Genomic DNA, 12,426 nt, shown 5'->3' on the forward strand with positions numbered 1-12,426 from the left:
GATCTGTCATCGAGCTGCAGAGTTTTGTTCCCTAAATAGCCCGGCATCCCTCGCACTGACAGTGTGGCTTCTGCCGTCAGGAGCCAGCAGAGATCCTGCACGCACCGCCACGTCGCGGGGCTGCCGGATTCGCCCGTCTCCTTTCCTTTTCTCTTTCTTCCTCTTCCCCGGTCCCTGCCTTACGTCGACATCAAAAGGCGCTGCAGACTAATTAGGGCTTTGTCAGGTTTGATACATGAGAAAGCTGAGGCAAGTGCCGCTAGTAAAGAAATCAGAGGGAAGGGGGTGTGCGCAGGGTGTTTGGGTGGCGATGGAAAGAGCTGCGACGCACAGCATCGGCGTGCTCCCTTGGCATCGAGGGGTAGAGCATCTCCGCTGCCTCTGCACGAGATAGCCCAGCCCGCAGAGACAACCCAGCCCCATTTCCTGGGGAAAAAGCTCAAATCCCCTGTGAAGAGTCCTGGCATGGAGTAGCCAGTGATTCCCATCTCTGGTCTTCCCCCGAGCTGCTCAGCGTTAACCTAGCCGAGTCCTGGAGACTGATGGTGGGGAGATAAGCAGGTACTCGTCAGTCCTGTGACGGGGGACACAAACACAATACGAGAAGGTGTAAAACTCTACTTCACAGGCTACGATGTGCGGTACATCTCGCCACCCCAGGGGAGGGTAAGGGAAAACACAACAGCAGAGATCTGACAGTCTTTCAAGCCTGGGCTCTCCATTAACAGCCCTGGTGCAGACAGCTCTGTGATATATTTTCTGAGGTGTATGGAGTCTCAGTTATGGGTTTGTATTTGATTCTGGAGCGTGCTCTTCATTACGCTTCTTTCTCTATTAATGGCATTGTCTCCCTTGCAGGAAATCGTCACCATCGTGGTGTTCGGGGTCGAATACTTTGTGAGGATCTGGGCGGCCGGCTGCTGCTGCCGGTACCGGGGCTGGAGGGGAAGGTTAAAATTTGCCCGCAAACCTTTCTGCGTCATCGGTAAGACCTGCCTCCCTGCTTGGGATTTCCCAAACCAAAGTGGCTATTGCAAGCGCTTGCTTGCACGATGCTCCGGTTTCTTGCGTGCATTTTGAGGGTTGATCCTCAGCTGCTTCACGGTCACCTTGAGAAGGGAAAGAGAGCAAAGGCAAAAGTCCTAAATGCATGGCTGTCCTTCTCCTCATCCTGCACGAGGTCGACCGTGTTTTCTGCAGCCCTGGGAGCCGTCCCGTTGTCCTGGGTACCCCTGGCATCGCTGACAGCTGCCCACAGCCACAGAATGGGGATTTAGCCAGGAGAAGCTGAGCGTAGGAGCTGGGATCCTGCGATCCTGTGTCCAGCCTTGACACCGAATTGCTTACAAGTCATTGAAACTCTCTGTGTCTCACTTTGCCTTTCCTGGTGCTGATGAGCTGCCTCACAAGGGAGTTACGAGACTTAATTAATTCTTGTTTGTAAAGTACTCAGCAGTCCTCTCGTGAAAGGGGCCATCTGTGCGCTACAGTTATTTTTAACGGGGTAAGGAGTGGGCAGAGAGGCTGTGCCATTCGCTATAGAGCCTGCTTTCAAATGTCCAGGAGCTGGCAATGGTCATATGCAGGATTTTAGCTTATTCCACAGAAAAGCACTCCTATAAAATTTGCATAGAAAACCAGGGAAGAGGGAGGTTTTCAGGATCTTCAGATTTGGGATATATAGAGCAAGGCTGTTTTTTCTTGGCCTTTCTTTGTCCGTGAGCACCGTAGGATTGCTATGGTGGAACTCTGGGTTTTCATTCCTAATTTAGATGGGGGAATTCACACCTCTGGACAGCACTGTGTAACAGGCAGCTGCAGCTGATTAAAAAAGGGCATGCGTTTTGCAAGGATTTAATCCAGTTTAGCAGTGTTAACACTGAACCATATCAGAATTCAGGCTTTGCAGTATTTGACACATTTCCTATAGGAAGGATGAGTCTGGAGAAGGATACTAGGATGTTTCCATAAGGTGTATAGTGGCTCCCTTCATCCAGGTTAAGATTTATGCTACATCCTTGCACACAAGATACGACTGATACAAGTTCCCTTTCGCGCACAGCCTTCTGCTGCCAGCGGCGGTAGGAGTGCCATCCCATTTGGGAAGGGTTCAGCAGCATTTCTTCAGCTTTCGATGCCCTCTGTTCGTGCAGACATCATGGTGCTGATCGCGTCCATCGCTGTGCTGGCGGCGGGGTCCCAAGGGAACGTCTTTGCCACCTCAGCGCTCAGGAGTTTGAGGTTCCTGCAGATCCTGCGCATGATCCGCATGGACCGGCGGGGCGGCACCTGGAAGCTCCTGGGCTCCGTGGTCTATGCACACAGTAAGGTGAGCAAGTCCCAAGCAAGGACGTTGAGTTGCTCTTCACTTTCCCCCTACCAGAAACACTGCTTTGGTTCAGTTCTCCACCCCAACCACCTCCCAGGCTTGGGGAGATTGGAAAGTCACCGTAGAGTAACATGGGCAGCAATGCAAAATCAGAGAGACAAGGTCCGATGGAGCCCTCCAGCCAGTAGAGGAGAGAAATGAGGGATGTTTGGATGCTTGCAGGGAATATTTTGAACATCGTGACCACCTGCACGCTGACACAGCTCATTTCCAAGAGTTAGCAATTAGCCAGCAGCCTCGTTAAGCACAGGTGTTGTTGCGAGCTCTTTGTCTGGGATGCACGCTTCAAAGGGGACGCGTTTCTGAAAGCGCATCCTCCGAGCAGCAGCCTCTCGCAGACACGATTCTTGTGCCAGGTTCCTCCTCCCAGCATGAGATCATGAACCGGTTGCAGAACTGCTCCCTGGTGTAAGGCATCTTGGCCTTTCTCTGGTTTGGGAAGAGTTTGTTGATCACTTTTTTGTTTCTTGCTGCTGAATTATGAATTTAAATTTTCTGCTGTTTCCTGCACTTTTTCCATTGAAAAGCTTAGCCACCTTGTCCAGAACTATGTAAAAATCATAGGGAATTCATGGGTCTCTTGTCCACCGTTGTATTAACTTCATCCAAAACCAATCACTCCCGTGAATTCTGAATTAAAACTTCCCTGAAATCTGGGGATGTTGTATCCAGATCCCAGCTTTGTAGCTCCTCCCCAGTTAGTGGAAGGGACCTGCCCTAAGCTGAGTCCCCAGGGATTTGGGAGTTCCCATTTCAGTTTTAACCCCACTTCCCTGTGTGAACTGGGGAAATACTTTTATTATTATTATTTTTTAGTCTCGGTTCCACATCTTGAAATAATGGAGCTATTAACACTCCCTTTCCTTCTCCATTTGTCATATGTGTTTAGATGATGGGGCCCTCAGGACAGGGATCAACCCGTGTGCATTGCAGGGCCACCACCAGTACGTGGTCCCATCTCAAAAAGTGGCACTACTGATCTCCAACCAAAGCCCCAAAGCCTAAACAAATGCAGGGAAAGTTCAGGTCCAACCTCAAGCAAGTAACTCGGCTTTTGGAGATGCACACCAGGATTGCAATTATTCTCTTCTATCCCTTAATGATCTTGCAGGAGCTGATTACTGCCTGGTATATTGGCTTCCTGTGCCTCATTCTGGCCTCTTTCCTGGTATACTTGGCCGAGAAAGGAGAAAATGAGCACTTTGATACATACGCAGATGCACTCTGGTGGGGTCTGGTAAGTAATTTTCATAGAACAGCTGCTGGTTATTAAAATAAAATGTCCATTAACCCTCCATCTTCTATCACTTATGTGAGGAATCGACTTACGGAGTGCTTAGTTAACATTTTTATTAAATGGCTTCAGGTTACTCCATTTAGCTCTTTTTCTTAAAAAAACCTTGTAGAAAATTTTGGGGGATCGCATTTCTTGAATTAGCTGGAGCTGCAAGGAAACTGGGAACTCGTGCGCTCTCAATTGTGGGATTTAGCTCTGTTGCAACAGTAGAGGCAGGTCAAATAAAGACCCCACACTACGGGGTGCTTTGATCATCATTTTGACAAGTATTGCCGTCCTTTAATTATTTATAATCGCACTTGGGCAACGTGCTGTTAAACACGCTGGAATAAATTTTATAAAATTAATAGGGTCTAAGTACCAGAGAGACTTCAGCGCTGAAAGCACTCCCCTTTCACATCTTTGCTGACAGAGGAGGAAAGGGCAATACTTTTAGTTTGCTCTGGGTGTGCATGTGCATGTGAATTATTGGATTACCCGATTAACAAAGAGAGAATTAATGACGTTCTAATCTTCTTGTGTTATTGTTCTTCTGCTCCGACACTGTGGTGCTGGTTTGGCCTTGATTACAAAGCATGTAATGAAAATCCCAGATCTGATCAAATCCCAATAACAGGCTTGGGGAGGAATCGGCTGATCAAGCAGCTCCTCTGTTCCAACAAAGGGAAAGAAGCAGTAAATTGCTTTTCAAGCCCCTTGGTTGTGACAGAAAAATAAAAACAAAGCCCAATTTGACATAACTAGAAAATAAACAATGAGGAAAAAGTGACAGCTCAGATTAGAGCTCAGTGTAGGGAGACCCATGTGCGGATTTATCCCTCCTGCTTCCCAGGCTGCGTGAGCCTTTGGCAGAGGATCACCCCTGCCCATTTCAGGACACGGGGGTGCACCAGGCTGTTTTGCCACTAAGAAGCTCCGAGTGAAATCTGAGCTTTATTAAAATAAACAGGTTTTGTAATTGTCCAGCTCACAGGTCCAGTACAGACGGTTGTTAAGAGACGGGCAAAATAAATCAAATTTCAGGTTCAGAAGCTCATCCCTTGGTCTGATCTTAGTGGATCCAATCCTTGTAGTTGTCTATATAAATTACAAAAAATTTGTAAACCAACTTTACAGTCATTATGGAGAGAGCATTGCTTCAACTTTGTGTTTCAGTAAGGAATAGCCACGTAGATGCATTTTCTAACCGCTTTGTCAAAATAGCATCTAATTGATAGGGCTTTTAGTGGGTCCAATTAAACAGTGCTTTGGGATCGTACTTCCATTTGTGTAAAAGTGATTTTATTCCAAGTTGAATGCATGAGGTTTCCAAAGCCACATCAGCATGGTGTCAGCTCCCGTCCCTGGGGTCAGCTCTGTCTGCGGAGGCTGTGGGACGGGGACGACTTTCCACTTGTCACAGGGACCGTTGGGGTCCATTGAGCAGAAGTCTCAAAGAAGATGTTCCTAATCAGACCATCTCTCCCTGCCTTGCCCTGGCAATCCCAGGCTCTCCAAATCCTCTCGGAAGCCTTAGGGGATACCCAGTATTTCCCACTAGCGATGTCCGTGGACTGAAGTAGGAAAATGTGTCTTTTCCTGCAGTTTGGAGTTCAGGGGATTCTTTGGCTCCAACAAATCTCTCAGCTCCTTCCCCAAAAATGCACACAGCAGCTTGCCAGCACTCTCTTGGAGTACTGCAATAATACCGAGGAGGGGAAAAAACATCCCTAAATTAGGTTGTACGCAGCAGCCATAATTCATCCTGTTGGGCTAATACGCTGTTTTTAAATAGGAAGGGAGACTGCCTAATAGGCAGTGCTGGGAAGATTAGGAATAAACAGCCTCAGGTCCGTATGCGTGCAAATAGCCCTGCCTTCTTTCGTGAGATGCCGAAAGGGAGTTAGGGGGAACTGCGCCGGTTCGCTTCCCCTGCCGAAGGCGCAACCCCATCTCCCGGGGGAGGCTCCGAGCTGCCGCAAGCCTCTGCACCAGATGGCAGCTCTCTCTGTGTCAGCCAAAGGCACGAAAACGCTCTCGACTGGCGTGAAAACTCAGCGTGCCGAGCAGGGAGGGTGGCAGCGGTGTCCTGGGTGTCAGGGCATCGCTGCTTCCCATGGAGATGCTCATCCCGAGCAGCCGGGGTTCATCCCGGGTACCCGAGCTTCACCTTGACTTGGTCAGCTCGGGGCACATGGTGACCCTCCATGTCCCACTCTGGTGTTGCGGGAGTTTCGGCCGTGTCGTTTTAATTTTTAGGCTGGCTGACCCAGGGCTGCGCGGTGTTCTCCTCCCTGCAGATTACTCTCACCACCATCGGCTACGGGGATAAGTACCCACAGACCTGGAACGGGCGGCTGCTGGCAGCTACGTTCACGCTCATCGGCGTCTCCTTCTTCGCTCTTCCTGCCGTAAGCGGGGGCTGCGGCGTTTTGCTGGGAGGGGGGTTGAGCAATTCTGTCCTTTGTCCCCAGCCCCTGGAGCTGGTGGCAACGCAACAGCTACGTCCAGCGGCGTGATGCACCCAGAGACCACCCCGCTGCCGCTGCTCCGTGGCTGTTGAGTCAAAAAAAAAAAAAAGGGGGGGGGGGGGGAAGAAGGGCAACCCATCTGAATATCCACAGCTCAGACACAATGCTTATGAGCGAACGGGATGGAAACTCTAGATTTGGCACTGCACAAATGTTTATTGAAGTGAAAAATGTTTTTTTCCTGCAAAAGGCTGTTCTGAGGGGCGATTATGCTATTTCAGCAAATTAGCCCTGTCCTTTTCGCGGTGCATTTCAGTGTGTTGCATGGATCTGATTTTACCCTATGGGGATAATTTGCTGAATGCCAGCACAGTGTGGTTATTTTGTATTTTATCAGCCGGCTGGAGGTAGTTTGGGAAAAACAGCAATTCCAGTGAGCGCCAGCAAAGTCTGCTGCCCCTTCACGGGGAGTGTGTCTGCCAGGGCTGCCTTGGATGGAGGCTTCTCCTTCCTTCCTCTGTATGTTTGAAGCAAAAAATGAGCCAGAACAAACCTTTGGAGGGAAAGTTGGCTGCAATTTTTAAGTGAAAGCTTAGCTAACGCCCTGCTAACTGCAAAATTTTGTTCTCTTGCCCAGGGCATCTTGGGTTCGGGGTTTGCTCTGAAGGTTCAAGAGCAGCATCGACAAAAACACTTTGAGAAGAGGCGAAACCCAGCAGCGGGCCTGATTCAGGTGAGGATCACATCCAAGGAACTTTGGGGTTACATCGTCCTGATTTTGGGGGGCTTAATAGACTTCGAGAAGTTGGGGAGGAGATGGGCAGGTGAAAAATGGGGCTGTGTGTGTAAGGTGTGAGACAGCAGCTGGTGACTGGTCATGTCTGGGAATAAATGCCAGGAAATCAGCCATGGGAAAATAACATATGTGGTAGGCAATCTGGGGGAGAAAAGGAACAAAATCCAGCCCAGCACACCAAGACAAATGCATTAGGACAGTCTGTTTTCACCAAACTTTTTTTTTTTCCCCAAAGAGAATATTTATACTGATATAAAGTTACAATTGGGAGCATTTTCTTCACGATAACAGATGTCTGCGCAGAAGGTTGGCCTTGGTGTTTGTCTCGGAGATTTGAAATTAGTGTCACTTTACATTCCCCTGCTTCTCTCTCCTAATTTTTTAACTCCCTAATGGGCAACAACCATTTGATACCTGACCTCAACCTGACAGCAAGTTCCTGGTACCCACAGCATCTTTAGCTGGGCTCAGGTGGTCAGGAATATCATGGTCCCACCCCAAATATGTCATCTATCAAATCAAGCAAAAGGCAGAATGTCAGAACTGTCCCAGAGAAAACAGAGGGAGGACTCGGTGTTGGCTGAGGTTTATAAAACCGAGGGTAGTGCTGGCCATGCCTGGGTCCACAATCCCACTGTGTCTCCTCCGCAGGCGGCTTGGAGATTTTATGCCACCAACCTGTCCCGGACGGACCTGCATTCCACCTGGCAGTACTACGAACGCACCGTCACCGTCCCCATGTACAGGTACCTCCTCCTCCACCGCCTTCCTCGTGATGCCACTGTCTCCATATTTCTTTTTGTTTTCTGGATATATAGTTTTGTTTATTTATTTACTTCTTTTACGTTGAAAAAGTTGATTTCCACAGCTCTTAAGGGCTGGTATATGCTTTTTTTTCTTCTGGAGTTTTTTTACTTTGTTTTTTGACTTGATTTTAATTTCTCTGTTTGGTTTTTTTTTTTTCTTTTTTGTGTCTGTGTGTGTGCACGCTCTTCTTTTCACCTTTATTTCTTCACGTTCGCTGCTAGTTGCATTGTGTTGTGACAGTTGCCGTGCCCAGGTGTGAAGACCTCCCTCCTGAGCTGCCCTGGATCGTAGGTAAATGCCGCCCTTGCCCTGCGTGCAGGTCTTCGTGCCCACTCAGGCTCTCCTTGCCGCTCTAGCCGGTCTTTAATGATCCTTCTGCCTTTCAGCAAAATTCTGTCCCTCCCTTAACTGGCCCGGCACTCTCCCCAGGTGCATTTGCCCTGGGTCCCTCTTTCCTTTCCCTTTTTTTTTTTTTTTCTCTTTAAGAGGAGGAAAACCAAATCAGGATTCAGTGAGCATTTTCCCATTTCTTGCATTTCATTTATCCATCACGATCTGTTGACGCAGATCACGGCGGAGCCGTGACGGATGATGCTGATAAAGCACCGCTGTGTTTTAGCAGCATCCGCCTGGCTTGCTTTAAGGAGAGGTAACTCGTCATCATACCCAGGCAGTTTTTTTCACCTGAAACAGCACAGGTTAGAGCAGTACTGTGGGAATTCACAGCCTCTTGGGATTTGGAGCTTCGTGGAGATGGGGACAGAGTCCCCTGCCATGCCTCGCTGCCCTCCGGGATGTGGGGAAGCACCACATCCCCCGTGTCACTCTCGGGGTTGGCGGCATCGAGGAGGAGGCTTCCCCAGAAGCTAAAATGCAAAACATTGCCGTTCATTTTCCACTCCACACTGCGCTGCATCCCGGGCAGCGCCGCGCATCCCTTTCTGGTGTGTTTTTTAGGGGCTAGCCAGATCTCTCTGAGTTTTTAGAGGAGTCGGACGTGTTCGTTAGATATTCCCGTAGCTTTGCAGGGTTTTTTTGGGAGTGATGGGGCTCCCTGTGCTCCATCTCCCTGCTCTCAAGCAGGGCTGTGGTCCAGCACCAGGTATTGTGCCCCTGCAGGTGTGAGTCCCTTTCTGTTTTCCCATGTTACTGGTGCCTTCTAGCCCTCGGGCAGACTGTCTGGATATATTTCCTAGGGTAAGCATTAGCCTGTATTTGAAATGCAGCGGCCAGCCTGTTAATCCATCTTAAAAACCTGTTGGGTGTCATGTTGTGGTCAGTAAGTTTTCATTGGATTCATTCCCAGTGTGTGTCTGATCGGTTGCTTTTTCCCTAGACATTTATGAACCAACTTCAAGATTTTGCCTAAAAAAACCCCCAAACCCAACAACCCAACAAAACAGAACAAAACTGTTTTCCAATAGCATTAAACCCACCCATTGAAACTCTCCTTCCCAGTATTTGACCTTCTCGCTGTCCATTTGCAGCACTGGTGGCTGAGATCAGCTACTGGGGAGGATGAGGACAGGAGCCTGGTCTGAAGTCCACTGCAAAATGCAGAAAGCCAGGGGCTGATTTCAGTGGACTTTGCCAGGTTTTCCTTTGAAAGACTGAACTTACCACCCAGCCAGACATACAGTGACACCCTTTTGCATGAGGATGTACTGGGGTAATTACCTGCTACTTAATCTGCTTGTTAAAACCTGTATTTTCCCATGGGGTTAGTACGCAGGAGGAAAACTAAGGTAAAGAGCTCCAGAAGAGGCTAAATAAAAACTTTGGGGAGGAGAAAGAGCAAAAAATGTAGTATGGGAAAGAACCCAGCTATCTTGAGTAAAAAGCCAGGACAAAGTTTCAGCGGGGCTGTAGCAGTTTTGCTGGCTGATGCTGCGGGTGCTGCTCCCAACGCCGGCCCCAGGCAGCAGTGTCGCCCTGGGCTTCACTAGGCACAGGTTTCTCGGCTCTCCCAGCTTCACCCTTAAATCCCAACTCCTGTCTGTGCACAGGCAAAGTGAACATCACCTGGGAGAGCAAGCCATGGGCGCACCGATGGATTCAGCTGTTAGTCAAATTGGATTTTTTTTCATTTTCATTTTTTTCATTTTTTTCATTTTCATTTTTTCATTTTCAAATTGGATTTCTCCAGAACTGGAGAAAGCAGTGAACCACTTTTGAATATATTTTGCGTGCAGTCAGCTAAATTAATTGAGGAAAAAAAAAAATTTGAAAAGAAGAAAAAGGGGGTAACTGTATGTTCTGGCTGCAGCTTCCATCACTCGCACTGTCCATCTATCCTTGACTACCCACTTCACTAAGCCAGCTGGCAGGCGCTGGCAGCCCTGCGCTGGTGCAGCCTTAGCAGCACGTCAAGCCCAGCGCCGCATTAAGGCGATGGCTGCTGACATGCGGCTGCAGCGCACAACGTGGTTAGGAAGTGGGTTGGAGGAACACAATATCCCCGTCTCCCTCCCGGGTGCCTGGGGGTGAAATGCAGTCACCGCTACCTTGGCACCTTTTCTGCTCAACATTGGGCTGCTTATTTCTCATAGCGGGAGCCCTGGGACTTGAGCTTACCTGTCTTCCCAAGGCATCTCTGAAAAGACTGGCTGCTTGATACGAGAAAAATTGTTACACATGCCTTGGAGGAGCTCACGTGTCTCCAGAACATCACTCACATCACTGCAGTAGACCTAGTCTCACTCTTTTGGGGAAAATATGGTGGCCTCTGAGAGAATCTGAGATTTCATCTTTAAGTTCAAAATGTGGTAGAACCAAATCTGAAATATGCACAAGGCTCCTGTACGTACAGGTGTGGTTTGGACTTGTAACGCATGTGTAGCTTCGTGCGCCCAGAGTTCGTAACCTGGATTTGCTGGAAAAAAAAAAAAAAAATTCTGCTTTTTATTGTCACTCGTGAGAACAGGGCCTTGATCTCAACTACATTCATGTATTGGCCTTCACTAAAAAAACCCCACCAGCGCATCACGCCCAAGTCAGCAGCCCAGCCCGAGGAGTCCCTGGCTGATGGGACCGGAGGCCGCGGATGTCTCACGAAAAGTCTCTCGGAGGCCCCCATATTTTCCCTGCTCTTTGGTGCCCATTTGCTTTCGGAGCAAGGTGCCAGCTGCCTGTCCCCGAGGGTGACGTGGGGGTGCGCTGGTTTCGGAGCCGGCTGCAGCGGGAGCGAGCTCAGCCCACGCTCCCGTGCTCACCTGTAAGCCTGGTCACGGTGCACTGGGTACACTTCGTTCATATGCTAATTTTCTTTATTGTGTTTCTTTTCCCCTTTCCTTCACCCCACCTTTCCCCCTGCCCTGTTTTTCTTTCTCTTATCCCTTTGGTTTTCTTTGGTGAAAACACTTGAAAAGCACGCAAACGCAAACGTACGGTGCCTCCAGGTATGAAGTGCATGTGACTCTGAAACTGTGTGTCATGTCACTCCTTGTTCTTCGTTTGGGACTGTAACGTGCAAAGCCTTTAATTAAAAAAAAAAAAAAAAAAAGGAGAAAAAAAAAAAAAGAAACCTCTGAAGATCAGTTTTTTCAAAGGAATGAGTGAAAGCCCAAACCAGACTCCCCATCCTGCTGCCTACAGACTAACTCCATGCACCTCCATGTACATTTTAGCTATTGGTACACACAAGTGTTGGGAAACTGTCTGCCAAAATGACAATTTAAGGAAGGAGAATGGGAGAGCACTTGATAAGCTTGCTTTTTTTAAGGATGATTTCTTGATGGTCTTACCAACCTCCTCCAATTCATACAACACTTAACAAGAAAACTTCCCCGTTCATGCTTCCATTTTCCCTCTGCCATCACTCCTGCGTGTTCCCCTTTCTCCAGCCCTCTTTTCCCATCCTTCATGGTGTCATTTATCCCACTTCATGCTGTAGGAGCTGTGCCCACCAGGTAATGCTACGTTTGCTGAATTTCCTGGTGTGGTGGCACAGAATGAAATCACAGTAGCAGCTGTGCCTGCTTTTGAGGACAATGTCTGGAGCAGGGATTGATCGGGGATGCTAAACTGAAATAATCATTCATTTCTCCTAGTAATCCAGTCTGATTTTTGGGAAAGGGATGTCCCATCTCAGCAGGACTTTTCCATTTCACTTTTTGCTTCCAAGACTGACCTAGAGCCAAGCAGTTATTAGCCCCAGTTATTCAATCTGGGACTTAACCTTTCGGCATCAATCCAAATGCAAAGACCTGTATATGGCTGTGTAAAATTTATGATAAATAACATTATCTCAGGTTCTGCAGAAAAGAGTAGATTTTCAAATTGCAGGCATAATTTATATGAGGTGGGTATCTGAAGGTGTAGTCAAGTCAATATTTTAAGATGGGGAATAAATGGCTTGCATTTCAAGACTGTGGGCCAAGCTCTGTTCTCAGAGCAGTTTCCATCCTCGCTAGATGCATTAATGCCGTTGGAGCTGATGTGATTTAGTGCCTGATTTCCAAACCTGGTTCCAGTTTTCACAGATGCAAGTTTTACAGCCTTAGTAAATCACACTTACCACTTTGTGTGGTTAATTTACAGCAAATTGCATCAATGAATTGCAAGTGTATTATTATGAATGCATTTTCCCGTTGTGCTGAACAACAGCCTGTTTTGAGAATCAGGCTTTTTTCTACTGCTGGGAGTAAAATAATAATGTGCCACTTCCATTTCTTATATTAGAATAATT

General features: G+C 48.1%; 1 protein-coding gene across 15 annotated transcripts in view; it reads left to right on the forward strand.

Annotated features, from left to right (window-relative positions):
• The window catches only part of KCNQ2 (potassium voltage-gated channel subfamily Q member 2), a 78,285-nt gene that overhangs the window by 25,475 nt on the left and 40,384 nt on the right, over positions 1 to 12,426 (forward strand). For 8 of the 15 annotated variants that reach the window (XM_030009246.1, XM_030009253.1, XM_030009248.1 and 5 more), the window contains exons 3-9: positions 859 to 985; positions 2,154 to 2,329; positions 3,501 to 3,626; positions 5,966 to 6,076; positions 6,774 to 6,869; positions 7,584 to 7,678; positions 11,108 to 11,137. In XM_030009246.1, coding sequence (XP_029865106.1) covers positions 859 to 985; positions 2,154 to 2,329; positions 3,501 to 3,626; positions 5,966 to 6,076; positions 6,774 to 6,869; positions 7,584 to 7,678; positions 11,108 to 11,137 — 761 coding nt within the window. Of the gene's footprint in view, positions 1 to 858; positions 986 to 2,153; positions 2,330 to 3,500; positions 3,627 to 5,965; positions 6,077 to 6,773; positions 6,870 to 7,583; positions 7,679 to 7,960; positions 8,031 to 11,107; positions 11,138 to 12,426 lie in introns of all 15 variants that reach the window. The other 7 variants (XM_030009247.1, XM_030009250.1, XM_030009259.1 and 4 more) reach the window with 3 other exon arrangements.

The sequence above is a fragment of the Aquila chrysaetos genome, chromosome 3 (assembly GCF_900496995.4).
Source record: "Aquila chrysaetos chrysaetos chromosome 3, bAquChr1.4, whole genome shotgun sequence".
NCBI classification, from domain to species: domain Eukaryota; kingdom Metazoa; phylum Chordata; class Aves; order Accipitriformes; family Accipitridae; genus Aquila; species Aquila chrysaetos.